Below are 20,182 nucleotides of genomic sequence, written 5' to 3' on the forward strand. Positions count from 1 at the left end.
GGTCCAGGGCGTGTCGGCACCATCAAGAGACGCACGCCTACCAAAGGCGGCATTGCGCTTTGGCAGACAGCATGCTGTACTCAATAATTAAGATTGGTCTCTACCTGTACTACTGTCTTATTACTGTGAATGCATTCAAGTTCGCATGGATTTGATTTCGCGTTAAGGATGGCATGGGGTGTTGTCGGTGGTTTGAGGTTTGCGGCAGCGCTACATACTGCTGCCGATAATAAAAGACCGGCGTCTTTATGTAACGTTACATCTAGTCGGAAACAATAGAGGCTCGGCAAGGGCTACAGACGTGTAGGCGGACATAACAGTCGCTTTTGGCGGTGCGGTGCTAACGTGATCATCTGGCTGAATCCGCGTCCTAGAAACTTCCTGCATTCACCGGAACGAGGTATACGCGGGTTAGGCTCTGCTACTGTATAAGGAGAATGATCTGTCCTTGATCTGAGTCATCTAACCATATCTGCCCACTAGATACACTGTACAATTCACTACCATGGTGCCGACAGTCAAATCTGTCCAGACATGAGACGGGGGAACTACACTGGGCTGAACCGTAATCAGCTGCAGTAACCAAGTTTTAGTTTGAATTTCTAGTTTCATTGCGGTACATGATGTACGTAAATCGACAACTGTACTCTACGTAATGTAACACAGAAACTGTTATCCCATGACGATGTTTCAGAATGCCTCCCATGTAACGTTACGTGTAGCTACTGATTTAAACATCTGTGAGGAAGCAAAAAAATTTTAAGTTTAATCTGTACAGTATCGTGGTAAACTTTACAAGATTTTTGTACAGTACATGTCCTTGAATACGTAAATAAAGTTAATAACTGCATAATTTCGTCTATTTTCTTTGTGCTAGTGTTTCTGACTAACAATACACCCCCCGCCCATGGTGGTACGGTCCAGCTGGGCATTTCGCATAATTGCACCAGCCGGATAATTGCACCAAAAACGCTGCCAATGCGTGGTGTAGTTAAGCGGATTCTACTGTATAAGGAGAAATTCAAACTCTACAACTGGATACTTCGGAGATTTATTTCGGAGATTTGATTGTAGACCGCCAAATGCTTCTGTCTTAAAACTTGAATATTCAACATGTCTCCTTTTATGCTCCAAACAGGCCTACAACTCCTGAGGACAGCCAGTAGATGTTCCACCATGCTGCCGACATATTGCAGCCCCAACAGTACCCTAACTCCAGTATGGGTGGACCAGGGTCTATCCGTGTGTTTCGCGGAGACCTTGATCCCCGCGGTTCTACAAGGATTTATCCTGATTTGCGGAGGAATACAGGGTCTCGTCCTCATGAAGTATTCGACCGTCATAGAACCCAAGTTCGTCCCCAAAAGCGCCCTCTACAAGATACAGATCGCTATGCACGTGCTGCTTGTTGTTCAAGCGATCGTTCGGTTAGTCTTACACGTGACTCTCGGAGCGAAGGCGTTCTACGGATACATGATCCTCTACACGTGCTTGTACGCGGTGTCGTGGTGGATGGCGATGATTCTGATGGGTGCTGAGAGAAAGCGGGAGATCTTGATGCGGACGACGCGAGGGCACGGCGCGGTCTTGCTGCTTTTCTGGGCGCTGGCGTTTCTGTTGGAAAACCTGGCCCTGGTGTCGTGGAACAGCAAACAATGGTGGTGGAAGATACGCACCGTTGACCAGAAGGTAGGTGTACATTTCAAAGTAAGAATCCAAATTCTTTGTTTATTTTGCATTACTGGTAAACTGCCCAAATCTGAAGGGTTTATGCAGGCTCGTTCATGACCCTGCCTCTGTATATCTAGATTTCAGGAGTTCGAATCCCGGAGTTTGGTACCTGGGTTGTATGTTACAGCTGCTAACACTTCATTGTGTTTCAGGTGGAGTGTGACACCTGGGTTTTGTATTACAGCTGCAACACTTCATTGTGTTTCAGGTGGATTTTTGCACCAGTGTTTTGCATTACAGCTGCAACACTTCATCGTGTTTCAGGTGGATTTTTGCACCAGGGTTTTGCATTACAGCTGCAACACTTCATTGTGTTTCAGGTGGAGTTTGGCACCAGGGTTTTGCATTACAGCTGTAACACTTTGTTGTATTTCAGGTGGAGTTTGGCACCTGGGTTCTTACGTTACAGCTGCAACACTTTGTGTTTCGGGTGGAGTTAAATGGCACCTGGGTTTTATGTTACAGCTGCAACACATTGTGTTTCAGGTGGAGTTTTGCACCTGGTTTGTATGTTACAGCTGTATCGCTTCATTGTGTTTCAAGTTGAGTTAAATGGCCCCTGGGTTTTACATTACAGCTGTATTCACTTTGTGTTTCAGGTGGAGTTTGGCACCTGGGTTGTGCGTTACAGCTGCACCCTACTGCTGTTCCTGCTGGGCCTGTGTGCACCTGGCCGGCCTGACAAACCCTACATGAATATCATCAATGAGGACAGGGATGTGGAGCAGGCGGAGGTAAGTCATCTATTACCGTTGTGAGGTATTGTTTTAAATGTGTGAGTGTGTGTGTGTGTGTTTTTGTATAAGTTTGGCAGAATCACCGATCCTAATGCTTGAGATCCTGATAGGGTCTTGGACACAGACTCCAATCAGGGTGCTGGTCTGCTTCAATTAACACAATTTCTTTGTCATGTCATGAATTACAGTTTTTTTTTATGGATGAGTGAATTTTCCCTTCCAACAAGCAAATATCCATCCCGGGATAGATGGAGGGATGGGTCCTATAGCCGCCATGTACGGAACTGACTCTACATGTGGCTGAAAGGACATCTGGCTCCTAGTGTATTGTGTTCTGTTTTGACTTTATTTCATTTCATTTCTTATTGTTCCTCCCAGCCATTATTAGAAGAGCTTACATCGGAGTCGGAAGGCACAACGTTTCCCGGGTTCCTACGGAAATGTCCATGTAAGCTACTGTGTCCATACATGTGGCCAAAGCTTGACCCTGTGTTCTTTTCTGTTTTGACTTTGTTATTGATTCTTTCAGCCATTGTTGGACGAGCTTACATCGGAGTCAGAAGGCTCGACGTTCCGTGGGTTCCTGCGGAAGTGTAAGCTGCTGTGGCCGTACATGTGGCCGAAGGGAAGCCTGGCGCTACAGCTGCGTGTCGTGTTCTGTTTCCTTCTCCTCGCCGCGGGAAGGGGCATCAACGTGCTGGTTCCCATCTACTACAAGATTATTGGTAAGTTCGTTGAGTGCTCAAGAAAATCATTGTGGCATCGTGTGGCGCAATCGATAGGGTGTTTCGCCCACAACCGAGAGGTCCCGGGTTCGAAACCCTGATGTTGTGCCCTTGGGAAAGGCACTTAACACGACTTTCCTCACTTCGTTCAGGTGTAATAATACCTATAGCTACGGTTAGGGACTTCCATTTGGATAGGATGTTAAAGCCATACCTCAAGCAAGAGTAGGGGTCCTTCCCTGTGTGAGTGGTTCAAAACCTACAGTCCTATGGCCACACATGGGCAATTGTCGTATTGAGGTCACCTGAGTTAACACCAAATGGCAGCCGCTCCAGACTCTTGTGATCTAGCCCGGCCAATTGTGCGCTCCTCACAATTCAGCCCCTGGCTGCGAAGAGAGAGTAGTCAGCCTTACCCAATGATAATAAATTGAGACTTTACGCAAGGTAACAGTTACTCAAGCAACCCATGTCCCCGTGGCACAAATCATAAATGTAACTTCGCCATATACATGTAGATCAAATTCTGTGGATCCGTAGGCCAGAGTGTGATCCTATGGTTGGACCCAGCTTGAACATGTTGTAAGGGATTGCATTCGTCATTTCGGATGACATAAAGCCAGCAGCTTTGTATATGAGAGAGCTTCAGACATAAGCCTCAAGCATCTAACCTCTGCACGTAAAATAACCCAACACACTTACTGAGAAGAGTAGGGGTGACCCAGTGTGCTTGGCCAAAAAAACCCAAGCCTCAGTGAAGCCGCATTGCACTACCACCAGATACTTAGAAAAAGCATCATGCTTCACCTCAATTAAGGATGACTGCTTTACCTTACTTACTGGATAAAGTCCAGTAATTATTACCTTGCGTATCTCATTACCTGGATGTCTTAAACCTTCATGATGAATAATAATGGTTTATTGGGCAGAAATTACCCGTGCAATGGCAGCCAGTGCTGAATTGCTGCAGGGTTTACAATCACATAATACACAACAGATACATTTTTATTTACTCCACACTTGCACTTTGTTGAACTGTTGCAAGGGTCTAGGTGGCTGCTATTGAGCACCAGCAGGTGACCTCAATAATACCTTCCCAACCGAAGTCAGGTACCCATTCACACCTGTGTGGAGTGAGGAAAGTCGTGTAAAGTGCATTTCCCAAGGGCACAACATCGAGGCATATCTGGGTTTCTAACCCGCGACCTCTCAGGCGAAACACCCTACTGATTGTGCCACACGATGCCACTTCATCAATCAATATGACTAAGCTTGTATCATGACTAGGGGTGGATACAGGTTTGGCTTAATAAGGTCCAAGTCCAAGTTTAGGTCCAGAGATTTAGGTTCAGGTCCGGATCTGAACCTGGACCTGATCCTGTCCAGTTGATGTTTTGTTTTATAAGACCAATATTAAGCATAGAGAATTGATACTGACACGTATAACTATAAACCTTTCTTGGTGAGAAGACTTTCAAGACAACCCAGTGTTTGATATTTGAATGTTGCACTTATTTTAAATACCTTTTTTGTCAGAGGGGAGACTCAAAACACTTATCAAACAAAATAGAAAAATATATTATCAGGTTCAGGTTTTTTTTTACTCAGGTTTTTGGCTTTCAGGTTTTTTGGACTCGGTTCTTGGATGTTATAAAGGTCCGAATCAGGTCCAGCGAATTGGTATCCACCCCTTATCATGACTGGAGTAGATATTTTCCTCTGTATTGCTTCCTTGATACATTTTGTAAAACATTTTGTGCCCACAGTGAACCGTCTCACCAAGTCAGAGTTTCCCTGGGATGACATCCTGCTGTACACGTTCTGGAAGTTTCTTCAAGGAGGAGGGGCAGGTAAGGATCAACCATTTTACTGCTAACCCTTGTCCTGCTAGCCTGAGTGTCATACAGTTTAAGGTAGAGCCTAGAACTGAAGCCTCAACCATGTTGCAATGTGTCAAAACATAGCTTAAAAATGTTAATCATAAACACCACTTACATATAGCCACTGAATCGTCGCCATGGCAATACGTTTTATTGCCTGTCATGTTTTTCTCTGGCCCTAGCATGTAGCAAAAAGTACTCTCACTGATTTTTCATCAATGCTTCAGACTGTCCACAGGTTAAATTTTATTGGTTCTGCACAAAATGAAACTATATGTGAAATGTTCCTATTTTATGTAGAGTTTGGTGCATCATTGCTCACAAATGTTGACTGTTCAATAATGTTGACTCTTCCAGGTACTGCTGGTCTTCTGAACGGACTTCGCTCTTTTCTATGGATCCTGGTTCAACAGTACACCAACCGTACCATGTCTGTCCGACTCTTCAAACATCTACACCAGTCAGTAATACTTATCAAATTCTGTCGATACCTCTTCTTACTTCCCAGCCTCATACAAAAGTATCTATTAGATTATTGGCAGTTGCGTATCGTGCAGCGTGCCAAAACCCCAGACCTGATCCGGACTAGACCTGACGTTTAGGTTCAAGCCCCAAAGAACCTAAACGTCTGGAAACAAGTCCGGACTTGACAAAAAAAATCTCTCACTTATACTCTCCTTTTTGTTTTAAACCATATTAAATCTTCCTTAGATCGTGAACTTTGTACTGGAAAAATATGAAAACATTGCAGTTTTGTGTTTATAACTGAGCTTTTGTGTTTACTACTGACTGTATATAATTTCGCATGTAGTTTTCAAATTGCATGTAAAATATATGCCAATATAAAATTTTACATGAAAAAATGTGTAACAGGAAAAAAAATTTAACACACATATTCCATGGATTCAGGTCCAGACTTAAAAGTCCTCCGGATCTAAATCCGGACCTGAACCTGAACATGGGTTTAGGTACACAGCACTAGTTGCGTATGTGTAAATTACAACTTGCACAAGTGCCCGGTATACAAAGAAAGGAAAGGATATCTCAAGTAGATACAAGACGTTGTATGTTATGACAGCCTGGAAAACAAGTATTGTAAACAGCCATGTGCCCGTGTTCCGGGTTGTTTAACTCCAAGTAAAAAAATTTCCATGCCAAAAATAGCCTAATAGCCGCAGGTTGTCCTACGGAACCATGTAGGGGTCACACCCAAAAGTGAAAAAAACAGCCCTTAAACTACTACCCAACGATGCCCCTTTTTCCAATTGTGACCGAAGCATTATGAATTATGAAATCCATATATCCATCCATTAATTTTGTTCAAATATACACTGATGTTTACAATTTCATCTTCACAGTGATTCTATCTTTAATAAATATGAATTGGTATTGAATTTTCCTTTTTATTTGAGTTGAATGTGTCATCATAGTTGTGTGACGATTTGTTAAAAATAGAGAGACCCCCAAAAACACCCCTCCCAATAAAATGGTATGGCAACCCTGTGATGTCACAATTCAAGATGGCGGCCACCACACATGCCAACGGATCCAACAAAGGTTTTGCTACGCAAACCTGTAAAAACTGTTTTGTGTACACTTGCCAGGTTGTCTCTGAGGTGGCATCTGACAAGGAAAACAGGGGAGGTTCTGCGAGTCATGGACAGGGGGACACAGAGTGTCAACAACCTGCTGAAGTAAGGGACCGGTCATTACTGCTTTGGGGAGGAGTTTTCTGTAATATGAAAGGATATCTCCAAAGTTATACTGTTAAGAATGTCGTAATTAACATTTATTATGAATTAGGAATTTCAAAGTCTTTTTACAAGTTTCAAATTGTCTTAGACCTCATGATTATTTGTTCTATTCAAAATGGAAGATTATCTGTGACGGTATTTGCATTTTAAAAGATTTTGATACTGCATATGATACTGTAAATGCAGAAATGTTTGCAGTGGTTTTATGTTCGCGGTTTTCGCGGCGACCGTTTCCCACGAACTCAAAACCACGCGAACATTAATATTTTTGTCCAATACTGTACAAAATGTAGCAGTATGTGACTATAGCGCTCTCGCAAACTTGAAACCACCGTGAACACACTCATTTTCTTCTTAGCGCGGAATAGAAACCATGCAAACTTATATAAATGCATTTACAGTATTCATAAAGTGTTTGTTGTGTTTTTCCAGTTATATCCTATTCAGCATTGCACCTACTATTGTGGACATCATCATCGCTATCATCTACTTTACTGGAGCTTTCAACATCTACTTTGGTATCATTGTCTTCTGCTGTATGGTATTGTACTTGGGTAAGTATGAAAAGATCATTCACTATCAGGTATCCAGTCTTTCTTACAAATGTATAAGCCATGTTGATTTGATTATATGTATACATGTATGGTTGACATCCGTGTGCGCATCAATTTTCATCTGTTACCCAAAAAATAAAAAAATTGACCATACCGTAGATCGTACAAAGCAGAAGCAAAATGAGAAAATATGTGCCATAAATTGCACCCCAAAAAGATCAGAAAACGGACCCTAATGTCGTAGAATGCCAATTCCAAACTGTAAGTCAAGGAAGAAGATAATGTGAACAAAAATGAAGAGTCTATTTTTCGGTAATACCATTCTTTGTGTGTTTATATGTTTGTTCAACCTTCCTGAACACTCAGATTTCATAATGAAGGCAACTTTTTTTGGGCCAAACTTTTTTTTTATTCACACACTCGCATCTGTTTTTGGATTCCCGGTTGATGTCATTCATATAATCAAATCAACACGTCCTTTTTTACCTCCATGAAAAATGGAGGCTATGTTTTCAGCAGCATTTGTTTGACAATGTGTGTACTGTGTGTCCTTCTGCCTGTTGACACAATAATTCTAGAAGGTCTAGGTGGATTGTCTTCATATTTGGTATATGGATATATAGGTCTTGATGAGACTTCAAAATGATTAGATTTTGGGCCCCCTAGCGACTTAGTTTTGTTGTGATGCTGTCTTGATATTTATTTAGTACTACCAGCAAAAGAAAAAGTCTCTGCTAAATGTACAATTAGTGCTGCATAGCTAAACCCTCGACCTGAACCAAACTGGACCTAACCTTTAGGTTCAAGTAAGAAAAAAACTAAAATGTCTGGAAACAAGTCTGGACTCACATATTAATCTCCTTTTTGTTCTAAATCATCTAAAACCTTCCTTAGACTATGAAATTTGCACTGGAAAAATATGAAAACATTGCTGTTTTTGTGTTTATAACATTACTGAACTTTAAAATTTGTGTTTACTACTGATATACATTTATGCTGGTATATGATTTTGCATTATTGTATAGTTTTCAAATTGCATTTAAAATCCATGCCAGTATGCAATTTTACATGGAACAGGAAAAAAATTATTTTAGCACACATATGCCATGGGTTCAGGTCCAGACCTAGAAGTCCGGACCTGAACCTGAAACTAAATCCGGACCTGAACCTGAACATTTTAGGCAAAGGTATGCGGCACTACAGGTTTGCGATAGTAACGCCTGTTCTGTTTTTGCTGCAAGGATGAGGGCCGCCATGTTGGATGTTACCATTTGATTGGGAAGGGTGTTTTTTGGGGTCGCTAATGTTGGGTGTGACCATTTTGACGGAGGGTTGTTTTTCTTGCGACTTTTTTTAAAAACTGATAAATTCATTTTACAGGATTGACAATCTGGGTGACGGAATGGAGAACTAAGTACCGCAGAAAGATGAATATCCAGGAAAACGCCATGAAGCAAAAGGCAGTGGACTCTCTCCTCAACTTTGAAACGGTGTGTTTTTTCGTTTATATTTAAACTATATCATAATCACTAATTGGGGCAAGTTGATATCTACATGACTTTGTTTTGTACAATTATGATAAACATTTGTATGTGTTAAGCACAGTTGTTTGAACTAGTAATAAAATTCAAAAAGGTATAGATAGATTTTTAAGGATTTTGTAAAATAAAGGAAGCATGAATTTCATTATAATAAGTATAATTGTTTTCTGGAGATTATTTAAAAACTATGGCTATGTTTTTAAGTTGTTTGTAGTAAAGTCAAAACATTATGAATGAATAAAAATGTTTGCATGAATGGTACGTATGATTATACATCTTATTGGACCTTATTTTAGTCTGAAATACTAAGGAAAATATTAGATGAGAGTTTATTGCAAATAGGCTAATAGCAGGTACATGAAAGGACGGACACGACAGACAATTGGTTAACAATATAACATGTGACTATTGAGTTTGACTTCTTTTTTCCGAGACAGTGGAAGACGAATGATCTCACTTTTTCTGTAATGTGTGGGTTTTGTGATGTTAAGAGGAGAGTAGTTTTCTTTTTGTCTGTAAACATGGAGAAATTTGGATAGAATTTGGTGGCCTCTTTAAACAGCTCCTTTCTTTCTTGATCGTAGAAGGAGCAATTATAGTACCCAATTGTGTGGCGCAATCGGTAGGGTGTTTCGCCCAGAACCGAGAGGTCCCGGGTTCGAAACCATTGCTATGCCCCTTTGTTGTGCCCTTGGGAAAGGCACTTTACACGACTTTCCTCACTCCACCCAGGTGTGAATGGGTACCTGACTTTGGTTAGGGAAGGTCGTGCTGAGGTCACCTGCTGGCGCCGAATGGCAGCCGCCCAGACCCTTGCGACAGTTCCACCAAGTGCAATTGTGGAGCAAATATGTATCTGTTGTGTTTTATGTGATTGTAAACCCTGCAGCAATTCAGCACTGACTGTCATTGCACTGGTAATTTCTGACCAATAAACCATTATTATTGTTATCATAATAATTGTAGTACTTAATCAGAGGATTCTTGAATTTTTTGTTTCTTCTGTATTTCAGGTTAAGTACTATGGCGCAGAAGACTATGAAGTGAACAGGTTTCACGAGTTTATAAAGGATTATCAGGTGAGTCGAACTTACAGAACAGTGCTTTTAGATTACTGTTGCAGTAGTTATCTCCATGAAAAATGGAGATATTGTTTTGAGCGTGTCTGTTTGCGTGTGTGTCCGGATGGCTGTAGTCAGCATAACTCAAGAACGTCTGGATGGATTGTAAAGATATTTGGTATGTGGGCAGGTGTTGGTTAAACAAAGGTCAAGGTTGATTTTGGGCCCCCTGGTATGTGACACTGAAACTGCATTGGCGTTTTTGTCAAAATCTTCTACGGAGAATAACTGAACATAGGAACGATAGATTTCCGTGTTATTTCATATGCAGGTAACGTAGTATGACCTATTTACGTGCAGAACCTATTTACGTCCGGTTTGGCTCATGTCCACATGCCGTGGTGTATTATGCCAAAGCCTGTTCTCATGAGCAATAAAGAACATCATAAGTATGATCCTTAGCCATTTCTTTAATTTTTGCACAGCAAAACATAATGGCCATGAGTTTACCACGTGAACGCCACGTGCCGGGCATGTGGGGGGAAATTTACAGACAAACATTGTTTTTTTCCATCGCGTTAAGCAAGTGGCCGGACAGACATAGTGATTTTACTATCATTAGTCTGCAGACTACTTTAGACAGTTACTGTGCATTTTTTTCTGGTCTATGTTCTTCAAGCATAGCGCTAGAAGGGAAAAGATTCAGAAGTGGACGATAATGGGTTACCCTAGCACAATTCTTCATCATATACCTCAGTATAAATACATGCTCGCACGGCGTTAAACAGGCGGAGAAAAAACTTACAGACCATGCATTTTCTTTTTAGAAGAGCTGATATTTCTGCCCATGGGTTTGAAATTTGGCTCTGTCCGCGCGGTTTTAAGATAAATACGTTTTGAATAAATTGGACCTTAACTGGTTACCTTACGTTAGCTTGTTTGAGTTTGAATTTATTCAGATCCACAATTAGCTTTTAACAATTTACTTTGCAGCTGCATGTATTCTTCCTGTGACTCCTAGTAACATAAATTCCACAAAACTACAAAACACAGGAAAATAACATAATTTTATTATACAGAATATACATGTACAGAAGGTTCACATGAGATCCATATACAATGGGAAAAAATTCAGCATCTACTCTTCCTACAAAAAGACTTGCACTTGATGACGAGTCCTGGGGCTCAGAAAAGACGTTAAAATGGATAAAGAGATAGAGAGAGAATGGTGCCTTTACAATCTCAAACCTTTAGTAAAGATGGGCCCTGTAAAATTTCAATTAAATCCTCATGTTGGTCTTATTCCCCAACATGTGTAGCTGGAAGAGTGGAAAAGCAACGCGTCGCTGAGTGTGTTGAACAACGCACAGAACGTGGTCATCACCGTCGGGCTGATAGCGGGGTCCCTGTTGTGTGCCAGCTACGTGTCGGACAAGACTCTGAAGGTAGGTTTCAAACTACCCTCATGTAATGGGGAATAAGAGACATTAAATTGGATAGATATAGAGAAAGAGAGAAGCTTCAAAGTTACATTTTCTTTTTTTATATTTTGTAAAAATTGTTTCCCATTAATTTCCTAGGTTGGAGATTATGTCCTGTTTTCCACCTACATCATCCAGCTGTATGCACCGCTCAACTTCTTCGGCACTTACTACAGGTGAGTCAAGATGTCAAGTCCTCAGGCAAGGAAATCATACATTTTCCCAATAGATCCAGAACAGATCTAGAACTCAATTCTTTGTACTAAGAGGGATGTCCAAGAGGAATATCACACAACATTTTGGTGCGATTTGGCAATGGGAAAATTAGCAAACTCTATTGACAGAAGTCTTACCTTGAGCACATTAACCAACAATACATTAAGCAAAAAATATTTTAAGCTCCATACAATTTACCTCCATGCAGGCGACAAACTTTAATAAAGTTTAACCTTTAGCACTCTGAAGTATGGCATGGGGTCGCGTGGCGTAACAGCAACGTGTTTGGCCCAGAACCGGTCCCGGGTTCAAATCCGGTCGTGTCACCAATCTTGTGCCCTTGGGAATGGCACTTTACACGACTTTCCTCACTTTGTTCAGGTGAAAATGAGCATACCTAGCCTATGTTAGGGATGTTAGATGGAGGTCCCGTGTTTGGAGAAAGCCATACCCCACGCACGTTAAAGAACCCACGACCACACCTTTCGAAAAAGACTAGGGGCATGCCCTGTTGTGCGATGGTCCAAACCTTACAGTCTGCTTTGACCCTTTACATGTCAATAATTTGCCGATTTCTCCGCAGATGGACATCACAGAAAGAAGAAGTAATACTGTATGGCACCCAATTCCCTATTTGTTACAGAGTTAGGCAGCAGGGCGAAGGTTAAGAGTGTTTGAGAGAATAGAACAGAAATATACAAAACTAAGGGACCTAAATCTACACAACGTACTCTCCAGGGCCCAAGAGCTATCTACCATTTAAAAATCAGGACCATACAAATGTAGGATGTCCAGAGCACGCAATATCAAACCTGGAAGTTCCGCTGCAGTACCATAGCAAGCCACTAGGGGGCCCAAATCTAATCATTTCGAAGTCTCAAGAAGACCTTAGACCCACATACCAAATATGAAGACAATCCATCTGGTCTTTCTCGAGTTATACTGTTTACAGACGGACGGACACACACACGAACGCTGCGCGAAATATAACCTTTTTGGCGAAGGTAATAAATGTATTTTGTTCCATCTGTTCTCTCAGGATGATCCAGGCTGCGTTTATCGACATGGAGAACATGTTTGACCTCCTGAAGGAGAAACAGGAGGTCAAGGACATCCCGGGGGCCCGGCCGCTCGTCGTCAGTAAAGGTCGCATCGAGTTCAAGAACGTTTCCTTCTACTACCAGCCTGAGTAAGTTATGTCATACCCTCAATGACTGTCATTTTTGCTTGAATGTTTTGGTAGCATTTGATCGTAGTGGTGTTTGTTTGTAACTGTTTGTTTGTCTATGTTGTAAAGTTAGCAGTTAAACTCGAAAAGCTATGGATTATGGTTATGCCATTACATGTACATGTAGGTCTTTCACTTCAAAGTAATGAATTCGGATTCACTTTTGTTTTGGGCCACCTGGCGGCTTTCCTACATACTGCAGCAGGACTTCTGATTCATGAATCTCCAGTCTAGGACAATGCTGTGGTTGCAATCTTCTAGTAGAAGATAATGTAGCTTTTGTGCTCGGGACGGAAGGACATATTAAGTTTGGGCCCCCTAGCATCTTTTTTGGAACTGCAGAGATGTCTTGATACTTCCTTAAGTATACAAAATCTATATTTATAATATTATGTGCATGTCTGTCTGTTATCTCGAAGAGAAACAACCAGAATGACATCATGTCTTAGACAAAGCTTTTGTCACAATTTTTTTTTGAGGTGGTCAGGGCCAAATGCTACGGGACGGATGGATAGATGAATGGGGGAGGCACCCTAGCATCGTTCTCTTGAACTGCAGGCATGTTTTTAAAGCTTCTTTAGACAACATCTTTCTATACTTCTAATCTGTGCATGTATCTCTGTCATCTCCAGGAGAAACATCCTGAAGGACATCTCGTTCACGGTCCAGCCGGGTCAGACGGTCGCGCTGGTGGGTCCGACGGGCAGCGGCAAGTCCACCATCATCCGGCTCCTCTTCAGGTTCTACGACGTCATGGGAGGATCCATCTGCATCGATGGACAAGACATATCCAAGGTACATTATGAAAGAAAACTACAGTTTGCACACTGTTTTTATAATAGTGCTTCATAAACATCTTCAAGGTACTACTTTGTTCTTGTTGGAGTCCTTTTTCCGTTAAGGACAATGGTGGATTGGATTTGGATTTGGATTTATTGGAATTGCAACTGTGCAATACACGTGGGACACAGGCAGCTATTGCTGATGTCGTGACCCCCACACATAATGTACCCGATTTTTACACTTGGGTGGAGTGGGGAAAATCGTGTTAAGTGCCTTTTTTCCCAGAGGCATAAGATTGGTAGCAGCAGGAGATTCGAACCCGGAACCCCTTGATTCTGAGTCGGAAATCCTGCCGTTACGCCACACGACCCCACTTTCAATGGTGATTAGGTTTAAAAGGCTAAGGTAGTCATTGTGACCTTACACTACCAAAAATGAAAAAGGAATTTTTTCTTGTTTTTCTTCCACGCAGAAAATTTATCTTCCAGGAAGAAAATTATTCTGTGTCCAAGAAATCGTTCTTGTCAATGGGGCAAGCAAATTTTTCTTGTTGCATTTTTTCTTATGTATTGAGATTTGTTTTCTTGTATTTCTTGCAGGAATTGGATTGGTTACTTCTAGAATATTGTTCTTAAAGAGCAAAAGCTTTCTCACTTCAAGTTCAAAATTCTAACTGCACGGAAATTGTTTCTTACTTTCAAGATAAATGTTCTTATATTAAGAATACTACATGTATTCCCACGACCTAGGGGCAGTGGGTTGTTATCCATTGTATCAGTATCAAGGGAATACATTGTATAGAATAACTTGCGGCGTCGTGTGGCGCAAGTGTAGAGCGCGCGGCTGTCAAACAATGGGACCCGGGATCTAATCCCAAGTTGTGCCTAGAGACATGTCCGAACTTCCGCCCAGACGTTGTGCCCTTGGGAAGTTGACACGGCTTTCCTCACCTCACTCAGGTGTAAATGAGTACCTAGCTCTTCTAGGGTTAGGGACATCCCTCGGATAGGACGTTAAATGGAGGTCCCGTGTTTGAGGAGAGTCACACCTTGAGCACGTAAAAGAACCCACCACATCTTTCGAAAAAGAGCAGGGGCATGCCCCGGTGTGAGTGGACCAAAAACATTCCAGCCTAAATGGGGTAGGGAATTTCCCGAGCAGCCTTCGTAACCCCTGCTTCTCCTAATGGGTCAGTGAAGTCAATACTTGTCTCGAGCATTGATATTTCTGACCTAGGGTGAAGAAATGCTGCTACTGTAACAGTAACAATTGAGCCGCCTTTCATCGTAAATCGATGGCAACATCAGGCTCTTACAAATTGATTAATAAAAAAAATAACAAAAAATAAAAAATAAAAATAAAGGAATGTTGTTGTTTCTCCACTTGTCCAGGTGACCCAGAACTCTCTTCGCAGAAGCATCGGAGTGGTGCCTCAGGACACAGTACTGTTCAACGACACTATCAGGATGAACATCAGATATGGAAAGGTACATTTTTTAAAAATCAGGCCACGTTGATTTGATTATATGGATGACATCCTCTGGGAACCCCAAAACTGATGTGAGCATGCGAATAAAATATATAGTTTATGATGAAATAATCATTATTGTTACAGTAATTATAGTAAAACGAAACAGAATGCATCACAATCATCACAATCTAGGAAATTAGATTCACATTTTCATCTGCATTTCATTTATCTACTTTCATTCACTGAATTAGAAAAACATGATGCAGTATAGAGTCATCATGAAATTGACATTATAATCAGAAGAAAAGAAATGGGGATACTAACTAAAAGTTCAATAAAACTTTTTTTTTATTCATTTTATGTTCCTCCATATTCTGAATTGATTGTAATTTTTACCTAGTACATGCATCTAATATCAATTATGTGACACTTTTTCATGTTTTTATTTCTTTTGACAGCTGTATAAAGAAAATGGGGTGTGTGCTTTTGCCTTTTTTTTTGCTGGTTTTAAATAGGGTTGTGGTGAAAGGGTGAAGTGCATTTAGGCTATGGCAGTTTTTTCATTCTCATTTTTAAAGATAAAGATTTTTTATGTCGGGAAATAAGAAAAACCATAGTCACATTACTTTTGGGGTTTTGTACTTTCGCATGGCATTAGATATCCAACAGTTATTAGTGTCCTACTCACATTTTTTGTCAGCCAAAAAGGTTTGTAGGGAAGTGTTATATGGAATTTTTAAAAAAATAATGCACAATTGGAAACAACGTAAACTGTAAATTTTGAAGAGGTATGCTCTTTCAAATGTACAAATTTTTTGACATAGGGTAATAAGTTCAAACATGATGTGGGAAGTTAATTTTTTAAACTGAAACAGTTAGGGTTTTGAATCACTTGAGATTTTTCAATTTGTTTTGCCAGGTGGCTTCCAAAGACGAGGATGTTGAAGAGGCTGCCGAGGCTGCCGAAATTCATGACAAAATCCAGATATTTCCCGATCGTACGTACAAAAATGACTCAGATTACTTTTCAAGTGTATCGATTTATCGACATACACGGAAGATAGTAGTCTAGAGTGGTTACATTTATTTTATTTTTCACTGCTTTTTCATGTATGCTTCTACTTCCTCTCTTGCAATCAGATTTTTGCCCACCCTTTCGAAAATAATTTCATCAGGTTGGTAGTAAATAGGATATGGGAGATTCTTTATACACAACCAGGTATTGATCTCACCTGCTAACGTTTCGATGTCTAGTATCAGACACCTTCAGAGCTTCTGACTGGAGTACTGCTTCTCACCGCTATAAGTAGCCGATGTAGGTGGCGCTTTTGCGGTGAGAACACTGTCCCAAATATGGCTAAGTTTGTATCCCCCCTCGTCTCGGTTCATCACCGGTGTTGTCTTCCTTATCCAGATGGCCTCCTTAATCCACTGGGTACGTCTGTTATCCTCTCTGTCGATGACCTTGGCCCCCTCCCAGTCAATGACGCAGTTGTGTCTGGCAATGTGGTCAGTGACTGCCGATTTCTTGTGATGAACCGAGACGAGGGGGGATACAAAATACCTGGTTGTGTATAAAGAATCTCCCATGTCAGATTTTTGCCAAGTTTTGGCATATGCTAGCATTGCATATATAAATAATGTTGGAATAATCGTCAACATACTAGTACTGTGCTTTTGGATTATTCAATGACAATACATGACAACCCACTGCCCCCTAAGGTCTTGGGAATACATGTAGTAGAACATTAATCTTCAAGTTGGAACTAAGAAACAATTTCCGTGCAGTTAGAATTTTGAAATTGAAGTGAGAAAGTTTTTATTAGGTCTTCAAGAAAAAATATTCTATAGAAGTAACCAATTCAATTCCTGCAAGAAATATAAGAAAACAAATCTCAATACATGAAAAAATGCAACAAGAAAAATTTGCTTGCCCCATTGACAAGAACGATTTCTTGGAATAATTTTCCCGTTGTGTTGTACAGAGTATGAGACCATGGTGGGTGAGCGAGGGTTGAAGTTGAGTGGAGGGGAGAAACAGAGAGTGGCCATCGCTAGAACCATCCTCAAGGCACCTTCAATTGTACTACTGGATGAGGTAAGACAATAGAATCTATGAAAACATCATTTCCACTTGAATCAGAACTTTTGATGACATTGATACAACTTTTTTTCCATATTGTACTTCTAATCACATGATAATTAATAGTTATCTGGTTTCTTACCTGTTAGTTTCTTCATCTAATAGTTGATTTATGTGTAGCTGTTATACTTTGAAAGAAATTTAAAGTAAAAATGAATCTTGACCCAGTTTAACTCAAATCAACTCTATGAACAGATAAGCTACTCTTCCACTAGTCGTGACAGAGAAGACAGACGCTATATACATTTGTATGTACAGTATTTACAAATTCTTTGTACCAGGGAAATTCTCCTAGCTCATTTCGACAAGCACAATGAACAGTGGACCACGGCTTAACGTCCAGTCCTAAGGAATGCGACCCTTTCCAGTACCTTGCATGTAGGGTGAGCGACAACAACTACACATGTAGGATTCAAACTCCCAACCTCTTGGTCCAGAGGCAGGGTCACTTACCACTGGACTATTCCCACTTCTACAAATTATGCCTGAACAACAGGACAACAGTGTTTTACAACATAACACCTTCATTCATTCATTTGTTCATTCATTCAATCATCTCTCCTTCCTTCTCTCTTCAGGCCACCTCTGCACTGGACACCCAGACAGAGAGGAACATCCAGGCTTCCCTGAACAGAACACCTTCATTCATTCATTCATCTCTCTCTCCTTCCCTCTCTCCAGGCCACCTCTGCACTGGACACTCAGACAGAGAGGAACATCCAGGCTTCCCTGAACAGGGTCTGTAACAACAGGACCACCATTGTAGTGGCACACAGGTCAGACTTCTATTCTAAGGCTATTTTCTTCCTTTCTTCATTTTGTAGTATTTGCAAAGAAGTCTGAACAGAACTGTAGATTTATTTAAGTTTGGAACACTTGCATTTCATGGTGCGGTGATAATGAAGAGTGTGCTGATTTTTTTTTCTACCTTTACAGATTGTCAACTATCATTAATGCTGACCAGATCCTGGTGTTAAATGAGGGAGAGATCGTTGAAAGGGGAAGGTGAGTATTGTCTTCTGTAACAGTATGTGTATGTGAAGATTAGTTGTCAAAGCGTACAATGTACAATCATTGATTTCTATTTTGTTAGGCCGTGTTGATTTGATTCTATGGATGATCAGTTTTTGTCTATTTCAAAAAGAAAAAAATATTTCCACCACACTGTAAATCATACTAATTATAAGCAGCAGCAAAATGAGCAAAATGTACCATAAGGTAAAGCAGTCATCCTCAATTGAGGTGAAGCCTGAAGCTTTTTCAAGTAGCCATTGGTAGTGCAATGCGTCTTCGCTACGGCTCGCATTTTTGGCCAAGCACACCGGGTCACCCCTACTCTTCTCGATAAGTATGTTGGGTTCTTTTACGTGCGGAGGTTTGACGCTTGAGGCTAATGCCTCAAGCTCCCTCATACACGGGGCTGTCGGCTTTACGTCACCATCCGAAATGACCAATGCAATCCCTTACAACATGTCCAAGCTCAAGTTGACCCCTAGGATCGAACTCTGGCCCCAGGATCCACGGAATTTGATCCAGATAGTGAAGCAGCGGGGTTGCGTTTAACTGCATGTTAAAGAACCCAAATTTGACTTATTATTGAGAGTTAGGGATTAGAACCCAGCATCTCTAGATTCTGTGTCAACCATGCACCCTATCCACATGACCACTGCTACCACTAAGTTTTAGACTCTACATGTAAGAGGGTTGACTTTCTCTTCGCATTGTTCCAGACATGAAGAGTTGGTCGACTTTGGCGGGATTTACGCCAACCTGTGGCAACAGCAGCTCCTGAACCCCGATGACGACAGCGCCAGCGGGTCGGAGAAAGGCGACAGCGAGGAAAACAAGAATAAGGACGATTAACCCTTCAACTGCTAAGCCTTTTGTTTCATATGTAAACTTCATTCAATGATGGATTACAAGATTATTTATTCACAACCAGGATCTATATACATTGCGATCAACAGCCAACGTTTCAGTGACCGTCCGTCACCTTTCTATATAAATGCAATACGGTGTAGTCCCTATCGCCCAAGGTACTGGCCCGACCGCGGGTTGTATCGCCCGAAGGCCAGAGGCCGATGCAATCCGTGGGAGGGCTGGGACCGAGGGGGATGTATTTTATTTATGTCATACCCACCCGAAAAAAACACATTTCGATGCAAAATGCGCCCGAAGTTGAGAGAGTTTTATGTCCTCGAACAAAAGAAATGTTAACAACATCGATCCCAACCTCCAAATCCAGCATTCAAATTTTTGACAGCAGTGCAACAGGCGCACTCAAAATACATTCTAAATATTCTATGGAAGCCCGTGTGATACAAGTAGAACCCTGTGTCATACGGAAAATTATCATACGATGCGGAACACCAGTGTCGAATGTTTTTGCGGCCCAGGTATGACATATAAGTCAATACTCACTGGTTCTATTTTGCACTGTAGCTAGGTGTCACTGCTAACAATGTGGTCCCAAACCTTAAGTATTGTGGCATTCATATATACAAGAATATTGCCCTGAGGAAGGTGACAGACTTGACTTGACTTATGTCGGCTGCCATTCTCCGTCTGTCACCCGAACCACAATGGCCGCCCAGAAGCTCCTGTCCCGCATAGCTTTTCCCATGCCGTCAGCTTGTATATATTAGTGTCTCTTTTCAGCACATCTAAGTATGTTAGGGCGTGATCTTCCTTGTCTTCTTCTCCCATGTGTTGGGGACCATAGCACTAAGTCAGAGACTATTTCCTTGCTGTTTCTAGGGCAGTGTCCGGCAAACCTTAAATGTCTGGCCCGTATCTTGTCTGACACTTTTGAGAGACCAGCGTAGAGTTCCTTGTTTGTCCAGTGCTGTTCCCATGTTATGTAGTTATGAACTCGTC

General features: G+C 41.3%; 1 protein-coding gene across 1 annotated transcript; it reads left to right on the plus strand.

The window, feature by feature from the left end:
* Nucleotides 1-1,136: 1,136 nt before the first annotated feature.
* Nucleotides 1,137-19,898, plus strand: LOC136447328 (ATP-binding cassette sub-family B member 6-like). The gene is made up of 19 exons (XM_066446096.1): nucleotides 1,137-1,689; nucleotides 2,331-2,465; nucleotides 2,998-3,193; nucleotides 4,960-5,043; nucleotides 5,431-5,533; nucleotides 6,678-6,767; nucleotides 7,260-7,381; nucleotides 8,762-8,871; nucleotides 9,936-10,001; nucleotides 11,303-11,428; nucleotides 11,564-11,640; nucleotides 12,720-12,869; nucleotides 13,541-13,703; nucleotides 15,083-15,178; nucleotides 16,082-16,160; nucleotides 17,148-17,260; nucleotides 17,987-18,081; nucleotides 18,242-18,310; nucleotides 19,036-19,898. The coding sequence occupies exons 1-19, from the start codon at nucleotides 1,177-1,179 to the stop codon at nucleotides 19,166-19,168; spliced, it is 2,520 nt and encodes an 839-aa protein (XP_066302193.1). The 5' UTR covers nucleotides 1,137-1,176; the 3' UTR covers nucleotides 19,169-19,898.
* Nucleotides 19,899-20,182: the final 284 nt, after the last annotated feature.

Source organism: Branchiostoma lanceolatum, chromosome 13, assembly GCF_035083965.1.
Source record: "Branchiostoma lanceolatum isolate klBraLanc5 chromosome 13, klBraLanc5.hap2, whole genome shotgun sequence".
In the NCBI taxonomy this organism is placed as follows: Eukaryota; Metazoa; Chordata; class Leptocardii; order Amphioxiformes; family Branchiostomatidae; genus Branchiostoma; species Branchiostoma lanceolatum.